Source organism: Xiphias gladius, chromosome 16, assembly GCF_016859285.1.
Source record: "Xiphias gladius isolate SHS-SW01 ecotype Sanya breed wild chromosome 16, ASM1685928v1, whole genome shotgun sequence".
Lineage (NCBI taxonomy): Eukaryota > Metazoa > Chordata > Actinopteri > Istiophoriformes > Xiphiidae > Xiphias > Xiphias gladius.
This window is the reverse complement of record NC_053415.1, coordinates 3,640,785-3,660,717: the sequence shown is the minus strand read 5'-3', so window position 1 is coordinate 3,660,717 and position 19,933 is coordinate 3,640,785. Positions and strand designations below refer to the sequence as shown.

Sequence of the window (19,933 nt, the reverse complement as noted above, 5' to 3'; positions counted from 1 at the left end):
TGTATTACTATTAATATGAGAATATGAGAAATAACTTTGACTCTCTTCTTAATTAGTCGATCTTTGTGTAACTATGAGCAACAGAGACACTTGACTTGACGAAGGCTCTTAAAATGCATTTGAACACTTGCTACATCACTACACAATAAGTAGAGGGGTAAGGTGTAACATGACAGCTTGTTCACACTAAGATGTTAAGTCAATCTGGTGTCTAGGGGCCAAAAGCATCACATTACTGATTTCCTGTTGTCGCATCAAAAATACACAGATGGGTGACAAATTAAAGGAAAAACCTGAAAAATTAGTGGAGAAACAGGATGACAATGCCCCCATCCATAGGGCACAAGGGGTAACTGAACGGTTTGGTAAGTATGAAAATCATGTGAATCATTTGCTAATGCCTTCACAGTCAACAGATCTCAACCCAGCTGTGAACACCTATGGGAGATTTGGTCCAAAGTTTTAGACAGCACTGTCCACCACCATCATCACAGCCCCAAATCAGGGAATATCTTTCGAAAGAATGGTGTCCATCCCTCCAGTAGAGTTCCAGAGACTTGTAGAATCATTGCCAAGGAGCAGCGAAGCTGTTGTAGTGGCACATGGTGTCCGAACGCCTTACTAAGACACTTTATGTTGGATTTCCCTTCGTCACCTATCTGCCTATAATAATTATTATTATTATTATATCATATGATAATATATATAGGAAGTACAAGGAATATAGGAAGAAGAAAAATATAGAATAAAAGTTGAAAATGGAACATAGAAAATCCAGACACAAAGCTTTTTTTTTTTTTTTTTAAACTTGACTTCCCATTACAACACCAATAATTTTAGTAGTTTCAGTTTTCAAAAGTTTACCAGTGAGAGTCAGACAATTAGGGTGTGTTTTCAGTTGTCTCGCCATGTTCTTGAAACACATGATAAAGTTGGGTCCTCAAGAGTCTGGTTGCCCTTTGAGCCTCTGCTCAATACTATGGATCAATATTAGGTCTGTTTGGATCTCAAAGGTGCAACAAGTCAAACTTTTATTGCTCTAAAGAACAAAACTGATGATATTGTATCTGCAGGAAGTTGACAGGGCTATTGTTCAGTACAAATAACTCGGTAGTACTTGGCCAGGTACTGAGATTTTGGCCTCCGAACCTCAATAGTTTTTGAAACATGCCACCAGCTACCATATATTTTTCCAGGGGTTATCTATTGCAGAGAGTTATATGAGTGGCAGTACTATTAATACAGTGTATTTCGGTTGTAGTTGTAGGAACATATTGGGTGAGAGGAGAACATCCACACTGAACAGCTTTGCTAATCAGTGTTGTTTATATTAAAAATCGATCAAAGGATTATGTGTTTTTTTCAAATATGTCACCTGGAGTGATAAACCCCATCTCTGCAGTTCACCTCAGCTCCACTGAGTCTTTTAGTCTCTTTTGGATTATTGTTTTGGTTATCTGTCCTGCAGACTCTCATCGGCCTTGTTCCAGCAGCACCAGGCAGCTGTTTCTGGGAAAAAGTTCTAATAAACCCACTGTCCACTACCTGCTCAGCACCAAATGGCAGACAGACACAGTTAGTGATCAGCTGGTGAATATAATTGAGCATTTAGAAGTAAAGAGCCAGATATTTCACTCCTAAAAGGAGAGTGAATATTGGACTTACATGTATGTAGACCTATTGTACGTTAAGTGGTCCAAAACACAACTCCAAATAAATGTTAGTGTTTGTCCGTATCTCTTCTTTTTGTAAATAGGCATCTTTGAAAACATTAGTGATAACTTTGCTAACATGTGTCACCATCTGCCCCTGTGTGTGACATCCATCTGTACTTTCTGTGGTATTTCCAGTTTTAATTTGTAATCACTGAACTATGAGTTAATTGTTGTTTTATTTCCTGTCTTTGTGTTTTCTGTCACATCTTTTTATCCTTAGCCAAATACTTTTTGTGTTTAAATAGCCTTGTGTTTCCATCTTTCAGTTATCAGAAAGTTATGTTTGTTGCTTTATGAATAAGTGCTTTGTTTCGGCCTCCCTACTGTGTCTTTTGACCTTTTTTACTGATATTTTGACTTTGGATTCTTGCCTGAGAATTATTGAACCTGTTTGCCCGTTTTGACTGCCTTTGCTGGTTTTGACCCTTGCCTGCCTCACTATCTAGTAAGACTTGGTTTCACTTTGTGTAATAAATTACTTAACTTCATTAACTCTGCCTCCAGCATCTGAATTGGGTCCTTTCTCCTGAATTCCTGGCAGTAACTGTCACAGTATATATTATTCATAATTTAATAGGTTTGTAATATGTACATGCTGTACATGTTTGTAACGGGCTTTCCCTGTAAGATTTGTTCTCACCAAACTCAAACTGAGACAAACCCAATGATGGCGCAACAGAATACATTAGAGAGTCTTCCTTGTGACAAATAAACTAATCTTCATGCAAACTCTGGAATTAAGATAAAATGGCCACTTATTTACTGACTTACTCTCAAAATTCCTCTCACTGTGCATCCTGAATCAATAATGTCAGTAAAGAATGAAATATATGTCATGTGATTTTATTGATACTATGCTGTCAAACTTGGCTATTTACTTCAAACCACAATATTAAGTTCAAGGGCTAGAGATGTGTAATTTATCATTTGGGTAACAGTGGTGCACCAGGGGATTTCTTTTTAATTATTGCCGCCAACAAAACCTTGGCAAATCATTGAATAGCTCAGACAATTTTAATCACAGCTAAGATTACATGTCACCTTTCTCCTCAGAGCATTTTCTGATGGAACTGTTGTCAACTCAGGAGGACAGTAGCGCAATATTCCAATTACTTTTGTTGTAAAATGCTTTATATAACCATCGATTCAATAACGTACAGAATATAAAATATGCAAAAAAGACTGTGGTTTGTTTTACTGTGGGTAAAGGTTTCTAAATGACAAAATCCTTTGGAGGATTTCCTTGCCTGTTGAATACAAGTAATCCATCTGTCTTTCATATTTATTTTCCTGTCATAATACTTTTGAGTTTTTTGAGTGTTTGCTAGTCTATAGCCCTCTACCCTGAGATTGATGCCTTAGAGCTTATTCATTGACATTTACATGAGCTGTGGACCTCAAAATGATTTAGACCCGTCAAAAAGCGTTAATGGATTTCAGGCCTCCCTGGACTCTGGGTTGGTTTGGGATTAGACTAGAGTCTATGCAGGCACTCCTGTCACTGTTTCCATTGTTAGAAGTTAAAGTTTTATCTCACTGTGCCAAGTTTTCTTAGACAGGTCCTCCTAAATGAGTCTTTGCTGTTGTTTTTTTCTCTCTTATCATTTTGTCTCCTCTGGGGCGGCTTAATGTTGGAGCCATTTTACCCCTCCCAAGAATCTTTGACTTATGCTGTCTACGTATGATCAGCTTGAGCAATTGCTTTCTTGTGGAGGAACCAATGATACCCAATATCCCTAGGAATAATGTTCATAGTAGTCAGTTGTGGAGCACACAGTTTCCATTGAAACTTTCAGTGCCAGTGAAGGAATTAGTGTTTTCCTTTATACAGAGCTTTGTGGACAGTACGTTTGTTGATGTAGGTTTAGTGGAGGCTTTGTAGTGCACTGACTTTCATGTTGGTGACCCATCACAGATTGTCAATTCTTGCTTTTTTAAAAAGCTATTACTGAATCATGCTCTTCAGCTAAACTTAACCAAGTGTTTCAGTTGCCTGACCTTATCCATACCTTAGACACAGTTTATTTGAATGGGGCATTTCTGCAAATTAAAGCGGCATCGTAAATAGTGCAAACTTCGAACACCACATAACCACAAATCCGTCTAGCTGAAGTTCCCGTGGCAACACTGCTGTACACAACTTAAGGTCAAGAGCAGTCCAGACTGCTTATCATGTATAGAGACTTTGACCTCTCTTGTCAAGATAAATCAAACAAATCCCAATTTTCCAGCAAACTTAATTATATCTGTCACAAAGTTAGATAATTTAATTAACTAACCTCTTTAAATACATAGTTTTTATACAAATACAGTACTTTGATTATGCATGTTTCTGTCCTAGGGGAAGAAATAATCTTTCGGAGCTGGAATGGAGAAATTTTGAAAATCTCTACACACAGCAATGAAACGGAACTCCTGCTGAAAAACACAACATTTGTAAGTTGGCCAATGGACTGAAGTAATTAAAACAATTTTAAAATACTGCATAAAAACTTTCTCATGTTTTTTATTGTAAGTAAAATATATTATTATAATAATCCTTTAAGGATAAGCTGACATTATCAAGTTTCACGGTAACATTTCATGCTGATCTCAGGTTGTCAGAATGTGTTTGGTGTTGCATCAAGACATAGAGGGTTTGTGTATGTGTGTGTATCTGTGATTTATTCTTAGTTTCAGAAAGCTGATGAAAAGGTTTGCTCATCCACTTCTTGTTCTTCCAACAGGCGACTTTTAAGGCCTCAAAGTTTGCAGTTTCTCCAGATCTGAACTTTGTTCTTCTAGGATATGATGTCAAGCAGGTGAGAACTTATTCTGACTGCATACTGGTTTTTGGCTTGGGGCTTCTAATACCGGAGGTTTACAGTTCATCAACTAAAATGCAGATGTGACCGAGATGGAAATATCTTTCAGTTCTGAGTCAGTGAGAAACTGACATTTTTTATTAGTGAGAATAAAACACACACATACTACAGCAACCCTGTATGCTATTAAACTTTGAAACTATGAGGCTTTGCAACTATTATTAAGTGCTTTGACCACTGTTTTTCCAAGGAATACTGCAAGTTTCAGTCTCCCTGTTTCAGTGAATGAAGGTGTTTTTACTTTTGATAGTATCTGTATTGCATCAGACCCTCACAGTACTGGAGGTGCAGAAGTAGCTGTTTGTGTATGAATTAAGTCCATTTATTTTTAGAAATTCTATCATGGGTTTAGCCAGTTGGTTATCCTGAAGGGCAATACACACAGAAAGTGTTTTTGATCTGTCAGTGGTTCATATCGGAGATCAAATGTACCTCCATGTTAGCAAAAGCAACAATCCTCACCACATATTGTATGTGACATGTGTCACTATGACATCCTGTGTGGTATTTTTTTACACTTTGACCTGTGAACACATGAATCATATCTTTAATGATTGCTCAGGGCCCCCAGTCTTACTATGACTCAATGACTCAATTTTTTAAATTCAATGAACTGTTAAATAAAAGCAACCAGATTTCCTACCTATATACGCCTCATGAAGCCCAGCTGGAAACAATTTCTGTAAATTTCATTTTAAAAAAAGCTCAATCATTTCCTAAAACAGCAAAAAGGAGTAAACAGTGCTTCTGTTGGGGACTATTTTCAGCCCCATATTAATATTAACGGTGCTCTAACAAGCCTTTACGGCAGAAGGACAATGTTTGTCAGGCTGATTAAAAATAAACTACAGTGTGTGTGTTTATGGTAATGAAGCAACATGTCATCCTGTGCAACAGTGTGGCTGTGGTAAAACGGATGTTTACATGAAGAAAAGTGCTTGACAAAAGTGCCTTACAGTCCTTTATAGTATATCTGCTCTTAGATAGACTTTCCTATGCATCCATTACTGACAGGACACTGATTTGTGACTTGAGGGTGAAAACCTTAATGAAGAACACATAGAGTTTTGTGCCCCATGTTGGTTATTCTGGAGCACTTACCCAGTTTACCTTCAAACCTTGTGAAAGCCCACAGCAAGAAGTTTCTAATGAGTCATCACGTGACCCTGGTGCTCCAATCACCGTTGATTTACCAGCATGCGGGACATGGAAGTTTGTTCTGCTTGTTTACCTCAAGCCTTAAGATTCTGTTGTAGTGGCCAGGCTGCCTGTTTCTGTGGCCGTTGTGCAATACAAAATACTCCATTTGGAGGTAAAAGTTAAGTGTCTGATTCGTGTATTGTGTGCAGAGAGCCATCAGTAAACAAGATGTTTTACAATTAGATTACCTGTCAGGAGTAGGAAAAACTCTTTGGCACATGTGGCTCTTCAAATGGCTAAAATGGAGAGGCCGCCTAGTACTACTCTGACTAAACGGAATTTTAGTTCAGAATTTTTAGAACAGGTTCAATACCATCAGTGTCAACTGACTCATTGTCATGAGGCTGTTATTCACTCTCTCATTTAGAAGTTTGTTTAGTCAGAAGTAAAAATGTTCATTTTTGCTGGTGTCTTTCAAATTTCACCTTGGCGTGGTGATAGGGAAAGGGAGACTTATTGTATTCCAAAATTCAGCCAAGTGTTCTTTATCCATGGAGCCTCACAGTTTTGGAGCTATTACTGATTGCATTCAGGTATGATTTTTACAGGCGGAAATTCAAAAAATAGCCTAGGGCTTAAGGGGTTAACAGATTTCTAATACCCCAGTAACAGTGACCTGGGTCAAAGCTGTGTCTGGATTCTCTCTGAATGGGTCAACATGAGTCAGCTGACTGTCTTTCACAACTCTCCTCCGGATCAAATCGGCTACTGCCCAGGTTTGGTGACCAGGTGTATTATGGATTATGCAAATTATGGAAAATTTGGTGAAAGAAACCATACAACACGAAAATCTCTTGACCTATTTTTAAAAAAATTTAAAAAAGGTATATGAAATTTGACAGGCCATCTGCAAACTGTTTTCACAACAAGATAATTTGGAAACTATTGCACCCATTGAGGCATCATACAGTGCTTTAAAAGAATGTTAGAAGGAGCTATAGAGCACAGCATATTATTATTGAATTTTATGGAAAGCTGTTCAAAACTGTGTTTTCTTTGGTTTGCTTTCAATTCAAGCTACTCAAATGAAAACACACACGTGTTCCACTCGATGTATTCAATGAAGGGCACTGTAGCAGATTCAAAAGCAAAGCCAGGGAAGCAGTGTGCTTCCCTTCTGATTTCAGAAGCTGTGCTTGAAAAGAGTGTTCACATGAGCACAAACTTATGCTTAATTACCAAAACTATGTGTAAAATCTCTGGTAAAACTGAAACAGTTTTTTTCTCATAAATGCAATAAGCTGCTAATAAGGGAAAATACTTGCTAATAATTTTGTATGAGTGTGTATGAGTCCTTGGAGAGTACTGAATGATTCACGGTAAGGGAAAAGGTTTTTTTTTCAGGTTCAGTGAATAGAAGTTAGCACAATTGCAGATGACACAACCAATGAACACAATAACACCTGTTCAATGCAATCCAACACAACAACCACATTATGACAGTTATGTTTTTTCTCTCCCTTTTATATAATTTTGTCAAACAAAAGAAGACACAAAGTTCTTCATTCTAGGAGTTGATGATTTTGATATCAGTGACCTGATAAAGAATCATAACTTTTATGATTAAATTAAATTGATTTAATTTACTTGCGAACACTACCCTGGCTGACCAAAAGTACGGTTCTGTAGACTTCATTTTTCTGTCGTGATCTTTATTTACACTTAATATGCTCCTCAATGGCTGCTACAGTTGAATGCTGGTCAGAGGCAAGACAGAAGAGTACAGTGTGCTTTGCAGTAAAAATTGCAGATACTCTTGCCTGTGTGGCCCATCGATTACAGTCAATTACAAATGCTCAAACTTTTGAGACAATATTCACAAAATAAATAAACTTCACAAATTAAATGGAAAGACCAATTTCTACACACTCCCATTTTGAAAAAATGATATTATTTCTTGTATGCTGATGTTATCCCATTTATTGGTGGGTCTGATTAAATATCTTATCCCAAAGCACACAATGACATTGTGATCCACTTTGTCAAATTAAAATGCAAAGGTGCTTTATTTGCATGAAGGTTGCAAAAACCAATGTTGCCAAAGCACTGAAATATAATTTAGCCAAGTAAACAATAACATAAACAAGAACAATAAAACAACAATAAGATCAATATACATATATGTATTAATTATATATTTACTGTATATTATATGCATTTGTGTGTGTGTGTGTGTGTGTGTGTGTGTGTGTGTGTGTGTGTGTGTGTGTGTGTGTGTGTGTGTGTGTGTGTGTCTAGGTCATTCACTGTCCCTCAGGTTGTGGCATGTTGTTGTCCCTAATACTGACAGCAACATCACTTTTCACCTCCAGATTAAGACCTTTGTCCAGAAGCAGGCTGACGCCAGACTGACTTAGGTGAACATTGTGATAATGTATTAGCAACTAAAATGGTACTCAATAGAGTGCAAACGTCTACCAAGGCCAAATACTGTCAAAAAAATGCCCTTTCTAGCACTGTTAAGGAAAGCGATAAACAAAGATTCCTGGATCCGCCCCTTTGTATCTGCCCATACCCCTTGCCCATGCCCCAACCCTACACCAAGTTTGGTGCAAATCGGTTTACTACTTTTTGTGTAATCCTGCCGACAAACAAACAAACAAACAAACAAACAAACAGACACAGGTGAAAACATAACTTCCTTGGTGGAGGTAATTATACTTAACTGCATAACATGCTTTACACACAGAGATTGTATTGATATCCTTACCCCCCAGCCCCTTGGCACAAGTAATAGAGCTTTTTGCCATGGATAATCTAATAGTATTAACATGGCAAAAGTACATAATGTGTTAGAGAAATGGAATACTTGACCGGTCAGCCATGCCTTAGTGAATGGTCAATTTCTGGGTAGATTTCCACATCCCCAGATCAGTGACATACAGTGTGCTTCTCAGATCATTGATGATTCAGATTTACTCTTAATAACAAGCTTGCTATGCTCCTGTTAATGCTGTCCGAGATGTTGATCGGTACTCTGAGCCGCCAAAACAGTCCTAGTATGTCTAAAAACATAACACCTGGAGTGGTTGCCCACCCACTCAAGGTGTGCTTCACACATGGTGTTTACAGAGTGCTGAGGATGGAATGGAGGAATGTTTGAGGGAATTGTTGAGGGAAATGTACTGTATAGACTGATGTCCAACTGCCAATCCACATCACTTGACTTTTCAGCTTTCCCATTGTCGTGAGCAGATTCTGCTAATAGAATAGTTTTCCTCTTCGAATGTCTCTCTATAGGCACCATTCAGCCACAACATTAAAATCAGTTACCAGATGAGTGTAACGAATCACATATGACTAGGCATTTTTATTGGAGCCAATTTCAATTACAAAATTTAAAATGTACAATACAAACTAGTATTAATGCTACGACTATAGCTTATAATAAAGCATTAAGTCCCCAACCGACAGACTGACATTTCCATCCTTAGAGCCACAGTGCTATCATAGCTAAAGAATATTGCAACAGTTAATAAACATTTGTTAATGTGTTTCATAAAGTATTGAGTATTAGCATAAAATGATATCTATGATTTTTTTTTTCAGTGATCAGTTTACATTGGGCTTTTTGCTTCTGCACTACTGTACCAGGTGCATCTGTGTTTCACAATAACTTGATTGCCTCGGAGTCTAATTTAAGACCATGGATGGATGTGCAGGGATTTAATGCTTACAATTTACCTGCTTTAAAACTAATTGGTTTGGGTTATTCAAATAGTTAAATTGGGATTTATGAGGAGGGGAAGCCTTTGTAGTTCCAATGAAAACTGTAGACATCTGTAGATGTGGATTGTGCTGAGCAACAATGGCACTTTTTCTGGAAAAAGATGTTGCTGTTGAATTTTCTTAATGTCATTTCTATAATTTTCTACCTCAAACTAAATTCCATTCACCTCCATTGCATCGTTAAACTTCATAAACAGACATCTTAGAAATAATGTATCTAAATGGTCAGATACCACTATGGACAAGATTTTCATTTTGATTTCATTTTATTTATCTATTTATCTATTTGTTTATTTATTTTCCATTGAATTTATGGTTCACAACACACTGAAATACCTGTTTATGTGTGAAAATAGACATCTTTGGCCTGACTACAGACTACAACTACAGTATCTACAGTAACCTATAGGCTTAGTACATTGCATTTTAATTCTTAGGCCTACTACCTGTTGCCTTATTTTTCCTTTAGTTAACTGATTAGACAAGTTCCATGTTTGCACTAATGCTACTACTGCAAATATTATTGCATGTAAGCAGCCAAACTCAAAACTCCCTGTAATAGTACACATGTCATGCCAGGAAAAATGAGACTGTCCTTTAAATAACAAGCCCATAGGTCTGTGTAAGCAGCTTTTTACAAACCATAGTTACGTTTATTGTTAGGCGACCTCTAGTGGCCGTAGTAATTAGAGGTAAAGGAGGAAGTCAGGTGACATAGTATAAAAACTGACAAAGTATAGTAGAAGGAGGACCTTCATACAGGAGACCGCTGTTTGTTCGCCATGTGAAACCAATAGTCAGCATTGTTTCTTTTATTAATGATGTTCCACAGCCTTAACCACACGTTTATTATTGTTACCACGATGACAAATCCAGATGATCCAGTACAGCTGCCGTTTGTATGCTCCTACAGGTTACATTATTTTTATCATGATCATAATGCAATATCAGAAGATTTTAATAATTAATTAACTTACTACTGTTGTGTCTCGTGTATAAATTGCCCATAGTGCCTCTTTCAATTTGAGAACACACATATCCAGCCTGCTGCTCTGTGATGACCGAGCAATTTAGCTGAGCTCCACCTCCTGACATCCAAATGGTATGGTGTAAGAGCTTAGCTCTAGTGTGCTTCAGCCTGGTTTAACCCTTGGTTGCTCCAGTTGGTTATGAAGCTACTTTTTATAAATAAGAAACAGAATATTTAGTGACTTGATTTAGGCCTGGAAAACCCACATTTTCTAATCAGAACACACATTTTACGTGTACTGTTCAAAGGTCAGACCTTTGTCTATACTTGAGTTGATTTATTCCATTGACGACTTTAGATTACAGGACACAAAAATGTCAGTACTTACTTATGAGGACATGTCGAACAAATCAGGAATCATCTGATAATCAATCAGGTGTTACTGAGAAGGTGAACTGAGAACTATAGATAATGATGAGTTACTAGAATTACTTGGGGTGATTACTTGGGCAGTGCACAAAAAGCGCAACTAATGGTTAAGTAATTAGCAATGAATGAGTCGTTACTACTTTGGGCCACTCAGTGGCTAGTTCAGAGCTAATAAGGAATAACTTATGAAGAAAATGGTTTTTATTCTGATTTCCAGATTTGTATGAACTAATCAATACCTAATAATTGATTACTACAGTATCTCCCAGTCTGTTCTCTAGTAACTCATCATTATTTACTATATAGGCCTTGATTCAGAGTTATTCAGGAAGTACTCCTTAACGATTCATTAATTATCAGGTCATTCCTGATTTGTACTTGATTTGTTCCTCACTCGTTCCTTACTAACTACCCACATATTTGTGCAGTTTATTGTGAAGTGTTACAACTCCATCGACGTACTTCATACAGAGTTTGAATAATTTAGTGAAGCAAAGACACATTCTCAATGACATTCATTGAAATAAAAACAAGGCCACATAGAAAACCTTGCAATAAGAGAGATACATCTTGTTGTCTTGTGACTTTCAAGGCTCATAGCTACTGAAAAATCTGTGACTACCTATGAAAAAGGTACAATTAAATGATTATGTTCCGATTGCTTATTCCAGCACTGCAGCTGTAGTCCAACAAATTATACAAAATAATCATTATTTTCAGATCCTACATCAAGCCTATGAGTAACTCTTTCTGTCCTTTGTGTTAATCTCATCGATATGTGATCCAGCCATGCAGCCAAGATAAGGGAGTGTGTCCTCTAAGGTGCGGATCTAAAGATAGAAACAGGCTGTGCACACAATCCTGGAAAACTCATTAACATTGCACCATAGAGGGCATTTGTTAACTACCATCTGTAAGGGGGAGAGGCACTTTAAAAGATCAAAAAGCGCTCCAGTTGTTGCGATTACAAAGAAACAGCTAAATTCCACTTATACTGTTTTTCAGCATGAAAATGTCTAAAATTGACCCGTAAGTTGACTTTGAATGCAACATTTACATAGTTCTATTTGGGGAATCTTTGTCAAATGCTTATCAAGGGCTGCTTTGCATGTTTATGACTTAATTATTAGTCATTGCACCAAAATTTGATTTCAAACCCTTGTTTTCTGCATCGGTGTAGTGCAGCCAAATTAAACCTCATCTACTGTAATGTTTTCTGGCTCGATGGGGCAGAAATGTGAACAACAAAATGGACTCTTGGGTCTGTCATCACATCACCTAACACAAACTGAAATACACTGAGAATTCTCAAATCTTTGTAATACTTGTGTCTAACTCATCCTGCTGAGAATCAACATATTACTGGAACATTTCAAATCAAATGAATTTGGTTCCCCACACATGTTTTTATAGAGGAAAAGAATAAACAACGTTTATACAGGCATGGCCAAAAATGTTGGTACACTTACACCTAATTGACACAATGCTCTATCCTTCCTGAAAATTATTGAAATTAAAAGCTCTTTTATCATGCATACCTGCGCACCTTTTTTTGCAATAGAATGAAAACAAGAAGCTGTGAAAATAGCTGAAATCTTGTTTATCATACACAGATCTTGTTAAAAGACCGGACTGAATTATAACCCCTTAGAAATGGTGATAGATAGTGGACTGTAGTGATATTTCAAACAGTTTATCGTCTTCAATTAGTATCACAGATGTCTTTAATCTTATGTTCATTCATCCAGCCTATTTAAATGGACAAAAGTACTTGTGCTGTTTGCTATCATTGTGTGCAATACACTGAACATGGACAAGAGAATGAAAAGAGGAAAGTTTTCTGAAGAGATAAGGAAGAATATAATTGGCAGGCACAGTCAAGGTAATGGGTACAAGACCATCTCCAAGCAGTTTGATGTTCCTGTGCCCGCAGTTGCTAATATTCTTGCATTTAAGCTCCATGGGACTGTAGCCAACCTCCCTGGATTTGGCCATAGGAGGAAAACTGACCCCAGACTGATCATAGTTTGAGTGGTTGAAAAATAACCAAGACAAAATTCAAAACAGACACAAGCTGACCTCAGAGATCAAGGTAAAAGTGTCCAGTCACACCATACATCACTTTGTGAATGAAAGTGGGCTCCATGGAAGACCCAAGAAGATCCCACTTTAGACAGAGAAATGTAAAAGCCAAAATGGAGTATACTAAAATGCATGTTGAGAAGCCAGAATACTTCTGGGAAAATGTCCTTTGGACAGATGAAACAGAATTAGAGCTTTTCAGTAAGTCACATCAGCTCTATGTTCTCAGAAAGAAAAAATGAAGCCTCCAAGACAAGAACACCATCCCCACTGTGAAACATGGAGGAGGCTCAGTTACAGTATGTTATGGGCTTGCTTTGCTGCGTCTGGCACAGGGTGTCTTGAATCTGTGCAGTGCACAATAAAATCTGAAGATTATCAAGGCATTCTGAAGCGAAACATCAAGCTCAGTGTCAGAGTGCTCTGCCTCAGTTACAGGTCGTGGCTCCTCCAACAGGATAATGAGCCAAAACATACCAACAAGTAGGTCGTTTGTCCCTAACCTCTGATATGACCCATAGGAGCGTCTCCTGAAATAGTGACCCTACGCCGGCAGGCATACCGGACCATACCGGGAGGGAGGAAAGAGAACATAGCATAGGGTTCAGTGTTGGATCAAAAGTGTACCTGCACACCTGTAGCCCTTTTCTTCACAATCCCATCTGTTTTCTTAAAAGACTTTGGCAGCTGTGACTTTTTTATGTTGAAAAAACTGCGTAAACTTTTATGTTTCATGCAAATAGTGATAACAGGAAATGCAACACTGTTCATTTATCACACCAGAAGCCCACTGCAGTCCTTGTGTCCAATAACGGTGCAAATCACATTACGTCTCTTCCTCCCTGTTCCACTCTATAATGTGATGGCCACATGAACATCTCAAGTTTGATAATGAGGTCTGTGTGCTTGATAGGATCGAGACAGCTGAGTTTTAAAGGTGCCATCTCCTCCTGAGATGGACGGAGCAGATGTGTTCATCATCAAAGTGACAGACAATCTATGGAGAGTAATGGCCTGCCCTTGCACCACTGTCTCCAGTTGTCTTATGAATTTATCATAATCATGCTTGCTCTATGCTTACTGCAGTGTAAAAGTTTTCCATACATCTTTCCATACACTTACTAAACTTAGATAATTATCAAGGTGCTGATTATATATACTCAGCTATACAGAGAACCCATTTGACTAATTATGAAATGCATGTTAATGAAGATGTAGTGTGAAAATAAGCAAAAAGCCCCAATTAACCCAATCATCAGTTGCAGAAGCATTCAGGAGAGTTGATTTCTGTGAGTAAACAAAAAGGAATTTAATGAGCCACATTCCTCTTTGTCAGACTTCTTACTTTCAAATCATTTTATGGTCAATTAAAAATGTCTCAATATATCTCCAAACTACTTACAGACCGATCTAGATCTGCCACAGTGTTTGTTAGTCTTTGCGACACTCTGTGATTAACCCTTTATGTAAAAAAAAAACGAGCTCCTCTGACTATTGTTGTCTCTTAAAGAATGTGTTAGGACTCTAGCTTTTATTTTTTTTAAACCATCACTTTGAAATGTATCAAAGAATTTTGGATTAATACTCTTGAAATTCTGATATCACAGTAGAAGCATTATCTTCTGCCTAAAAAGGGCTGTTGCTTTTTCCAAAAAAAAGATGAAAAAGAAAAAGGTTTGGGTGAACGAAAACTAAAACATAATATGTTAAAATTAATTGGAATGCGACATCTTTTGCTTAAACCTAAATTACCTTGTAAAATTGATGTTACGTTCATTCACTGCTTTACTAACGACTCACTAACAGGAAACTTCAAACTTGTTGTCAAGATAATGTTACTATAAGACAGGTGGCTTTTTAAAAGACAGCAAACAGCCTTACCATTTACCCCGATTTTTGCATCTATTGAACTGAATCGAAGATGCTTCCTCACATTACATTTCAGATGGTTTTGTGTCATGATTATCCCTTAAACATGGCTTACTCGCTTTGTGCTTCCTTACGGGCTCAGTATGTTTTTGGAGGAAGAGCTCGTCAGATCAGTAACCAGTGTCTGTAACCCCCTCTCCCAACACCTTTCTAATGTTGGCATTTGGGGGACTATATCTGCCTATTTCTTCTGTAACTTTCTAAAATGTAAATTTAACATTAACAGCCATTTCATGCTTGACCTCATGAACAAAGATAAGAAAGCAGGCTGCATGTGAAGATCACAGCACTACAAATGCCTTTAAGTAGAGAATGTCCAAAAGTGCCATGTGTACAATTAGTACCACCATTATAAAGACAAGCAAATGACACAGATCTCTTAGAACACAACCCTGTTTCCTGAAAATGATGTTTCTATACAACTAAACTGCATCATACATCATACCTTTTGTAGGAATCGTAATTGTGACCAGATTATGTTTTCTATTAACATAATGAGGATTTTTTGTTAATTAATGTATTTGGCAAGTCACAAATATGTTGACACTGAACATATTACTAAAATGTTCACAGATAATGTATTTTTGTTCCACCAAACTATCTGATCTTGCATATGTTTATTTACTTTTAACCAAAAATGAGATTGTTGCCTAACATTAATCAAAGTGTTTTTGTTGGCTAAGCATAGCCACAGGTGGGACCGTGGATGCGAGCCCTGGTATATGGTGTGGCAGTCATGTGCTTTATAAGGCTACCATTGGGTGGATAGCGACTCCAGTGCTGTTAATAAATGTAGTGCAACAAAAAATATTTGCTGTTTTAGTTTAGTTTATATGTATAGAAATGTAATTTCTAGGAGACTGGGTTGCTTGGAGAGGGATTGAGGAGGCAATGGAATGAATCCAGCAGAAAGCCACTTATAAAACAATTGTGCCTTCAAATGTGGTCAGACAACACATCCTACAGACTAGTTCTTACATGGTAGTCATTTGTGATTTTTCATTGGGTTGGCTTGTATGGGTTGGGGATATCACGTAAGCTTACAATAGGAAGCAGTGTTATGCTTAGCGAACCCCAATTTAAAGAAAAAGTGAAAGAAATCAGTAGAAATCAGAAGTCAGTTTCATCTTAGTGACAGTGTAGTCAAACCACTACATCTGTAAAAACAAACGTGGAAAAAAAAAAGTATTTATCAACATAAACAGAAGGGACAAATGGCAAGAGGGCAACGATATTAAGTTTAATTTGAGTTTAATTAAAGGTTTAATGCATGCCCCCCAAAAAAAAAAAATGGAAAAAACTTGAAGAAAAACTTGTATAAGTTATATGATCGGAGTGAGCGTTATGTTTGTATTCTGGGCAGGAAGTCAAGCACCTTTCCAGGGTTGTCCCTTGTCACTGATCCTGTTTGTTATTTTCATGGACAGGATCTTAAGGCGCAGCCGGGGGGAGGAGTGTGTGTGTTTTGGGGGACCTCAGAATCGCCTTGCTGCTTTTTGCAGACAACCTGATTCTGTTGACTTCAACAGCCCGTGACCTCCAGCATGCAATGGAATGCTTTGCAGCTGAGTGTGAGATGAGATCCTCACCTATGGTCATGAGATCACGAATACAAGCAGCCAAAATGAGTTTCCTCCATAAGGTGGCTGGGCTCACCCACACTGATAGGGTAAGGAGCTCGGACATCCAGAGGGAACTAGGGGAGCCACTGCTCCTCCGAGTCGAAAGGAGCCAGTCGATGTGGTTTGGGCATCTGACCAGGATGCTTCCTGGGCGACTTCCATTTGAGGTTTTCTGGGCATGTCCAACTGGTAGGAGGCCCTGTGGTAGACCTACAACGCTTTGGAGAGAATATATAAATCTCATCTGGCCTGGGATCGCCTCGGGGTCCCCAGGGAGGAGTTGGAAAACATTGCTGGGGAGCAACCTTGCTTAACCTGCTGACACAGTGATCCAACTCTGGATAAGTGGCAGAAAATGGATGGATGGATGGATGGAGAAAACTCCCCAATGATGTTGGATCAACCAGTTAGATGCTTGACACACAGGTCTGCACTTTGCATCATTGAGATTTGGGAGGGGTGTGTGTGGGCTCCTCTGCACCCTCTCTGCAACTCATTATTACACATAACACCCTTAGGTTCACAAAGATATTACATGTATCTCTGCAGAATGATTTTACACTGTACATTTTAATTTCAGTCAGATCATTTCAGATAAAATGTTGAATTTTTTACTACTGTATGTTCGAATGGTAACTGGTATTCCAGATAAAAAATTTGAAGCTCTACTGTCTGCACTTAACAAGCTTATTCCAAATGTCACGGCACCCTTCCACTGTCTGCAAAAACTAGCTATATTTAGAACATACAGTGGGGTCTAAAAGTCTGAGACTAGACTTGACCAGAATGGGAAAGTAGTCTCAGAATTTTGGAACCCACTGTATATTTATATGCCATTTTCCTTTCCCACACATTCAGTTTATTTATTTGTTTTACTCATGTCCATCCTCTAAGCTATTCAAAACCTTTAAGCTTGTGTTTAAATCACAATCACAGATTCTCTGTATTTCTCTCAACAGTCATTTACAAGAACCAGATAGTCAATGTTAACAGCATAAGGATGACTCAGGTGTGAGAAAAGTATCAATAATTAATATAAATAATTAAATAATTAAATGTTTCTCAGTTGCAGTGGTGACTATACAGCAAGCACCACGAAAGTGATTCTAGGCTGTATAAAACAAACATTAGGAGTTATTAACAAGTGCTGTGTAAACCCAGTCTGCTGAGAAAACCGCAACACGCCAGAATCGAATACATCTCTGCTGTTTAAAAAAGTCTCTTACTCTCTCCACATCTCCAAACATCCTCCCCTCTCAAGTGTCACCCATTGACAGCATTATCAAAGAGTCATCACAGAGGTGTCACCTATGAGGGGTGTCTGCTGAATGATGTTGACATCTTTTTTGAAGGAAGAAGAGTAGTCTTGTTACAATACAAGTGCATTTTCCCTCCTGGAAAATTCTCCTTTGTATAGTGAAGAGTATAGTACAAATTAGGAGCAAAGGCTGGTTGGTGAGTAGATCAGCTGAGCAAACTCCATTCTGTGCATAAGTGATCTTTCGCTGAGGGGAATGGAGTGGCTCTACAGTATTTATCATATTGCTCTGTGGTGAGCTTACTGTAGTGCTCCAGCTGATAAGTATGCAGAGGTACTCAGGTATTGAACCATTATCTTACTGAATTCTAAAACAAAAGCTTTGTGAGTGGATATTCTCTAGACATTTCATCGCACAACTTAGTTGAAACTCAAAAATGGTCAAGTGAGTTGTGTAAACATGTGGAACTGCAGAATGAAAATTATATTAAAACTTGATACTAAAATGCACTTATTTAAAGGTAATTGCAAAATAATCATCTAAGATTAACCACAGTGTGAAATTATACAGTTTAAACAAATCAAAACAAAGTGTATCCAATTATTTCCCATTGTATTTTATTTTCTGCAAGGTCTTAGTGAGAATTTTGGTTAATAGTAGTAAATAATCTGTTTTGAATTTTTAATAATATTGAAATACTATTATATGTAAATATTATTCAGGGCCATTTTGTGTCTCATAATATCAATTTTTTTTTACACGTTCAGTAAGTTAGGGAAGATCATGATCATGTCACTATTAAAATGGTCATGCTGAGTGGTAAAAATGTGTTAGTCTCTGTCTTTTGTAAAATGTCCAAGTATTAATTCAAAGGAAAAGTCCATTTGTAACACCTCAAAACTGTTCAACAATTCTGAAAAAATGAACTTATGTTATGTTGTTATATATGATAAAACCCAGAACGTATTCATCGGAAAGGTAAGGAAAGAAAAGGAATGGAAAAATTTGTTTTTTAATTAATACCATTCTGAATAATTCAATGATGTGCTTCACTGAGATTGTTCTTGAAACCATATGCTTTTCTTAATATATAATACACTTACATACAATTCAGGTTGAGAATCACTGTTGATTGACCATAGGGATTAGCTCAAGTGTGTGATCTTTGCACGTAAAACCTCAGTTAAATCAATCTCACAGGAATAAGGAAAGTTCCAAGTCAATTCTTTGTTCCGTTCCTTGAAACAAAGGAGTGGATGCTCATTGGAGGCAAGTTGCAATTCGGGGGCGTAATACACGCTGAGCTGACTGCACTGAGTTCGTCAGCAGTGTTTAGTGCTGTAACTTTTTTCCTTTTGCAGTTCTTATTGTACTCTTCTCTTCTTTTTACTTTACTTTTGGCTCTTCTTCAGTTTTCCTTGTCCTTCATGACTATCTTGTAACTTGCTCATCAAGCCACTTCTCCAGTCTTATTTGACCTCTTCTAGACTGGTATTCCTGCAACATTTTTTTTCTATTCATAAAGCTGTGCACATTTTGACCTTTAGCTGAAACAAGCCTCAGTTTGTACCTCAAAACCAAACTGAAGAGCCTAACAATGTTTTTCTGTTTTTGATATATATTTTTGTACTTCAGTAAGTCTCGCTTTGACAGTATTTTGGTAGTTTTTTCATCCGGCCAACAAATTTACTTTCAAGACTGTTCAACGAGTCTCCTAAAGGAAAATGAGTCCTATCCGACAAGAAACCAGCAGAGGCTGAATCATCTACCAACTTCTGGCCACTTGCCAGAATCATCGCTCAACGCTGGAGTGAGGTCACAGATCAGCTGAGAAGCCCGCTATCTGACCCTTGTTGCTAAGCAACCACTGCTTCCCAGGGAGCGTCACCTCGCTGGGAGAGGCACGAGTAGACTTTGGGTCCAAATAAAAGGGGTTAAACTCTGAGAGGACACTGCAGAAGTAGGAAAAAATCCCCCTGGCATTCCACGTTCATTTCACTAATGCCAAAATAAGTGATCAGTTCATTTTGTCATTCAAATATCAACTTTTTTTCATCCATTTTATTCTGACCTCTTTGTTATGTGTTCCTTATTAATCCCTCATTTATTCAGTAACTTATAGACGTTTAGTTGT

General features: G+C 37.7%; 1 protein-coding gene across 1 annotated transcript in view; it reads left to right on the top strand.

Annotated features, from left to right (window-relative positions):
• The window catches only part of LOC120801611 (inactive dipeptidyl peptidase 10-like), a 51,955-nt gene that overhangs the window by 7,024 nt on the left and 24,998 nt on the right, over nt 1-19,933 (top strand). Inside the window, exons 4-5 of the mRNA XM_040148763.1 lie at nt 4,057-4,151; nt 4,442-4,516. Coding sequence (XP_040004697.1) covers nt 4,057-4,151; nt 4,442-4,516 — 170 coding nt within the window. The remainder of the gene's footprint in view (nt 1-4,056; nt 4,152-4,441; nt 4,517-19,933) is intronic.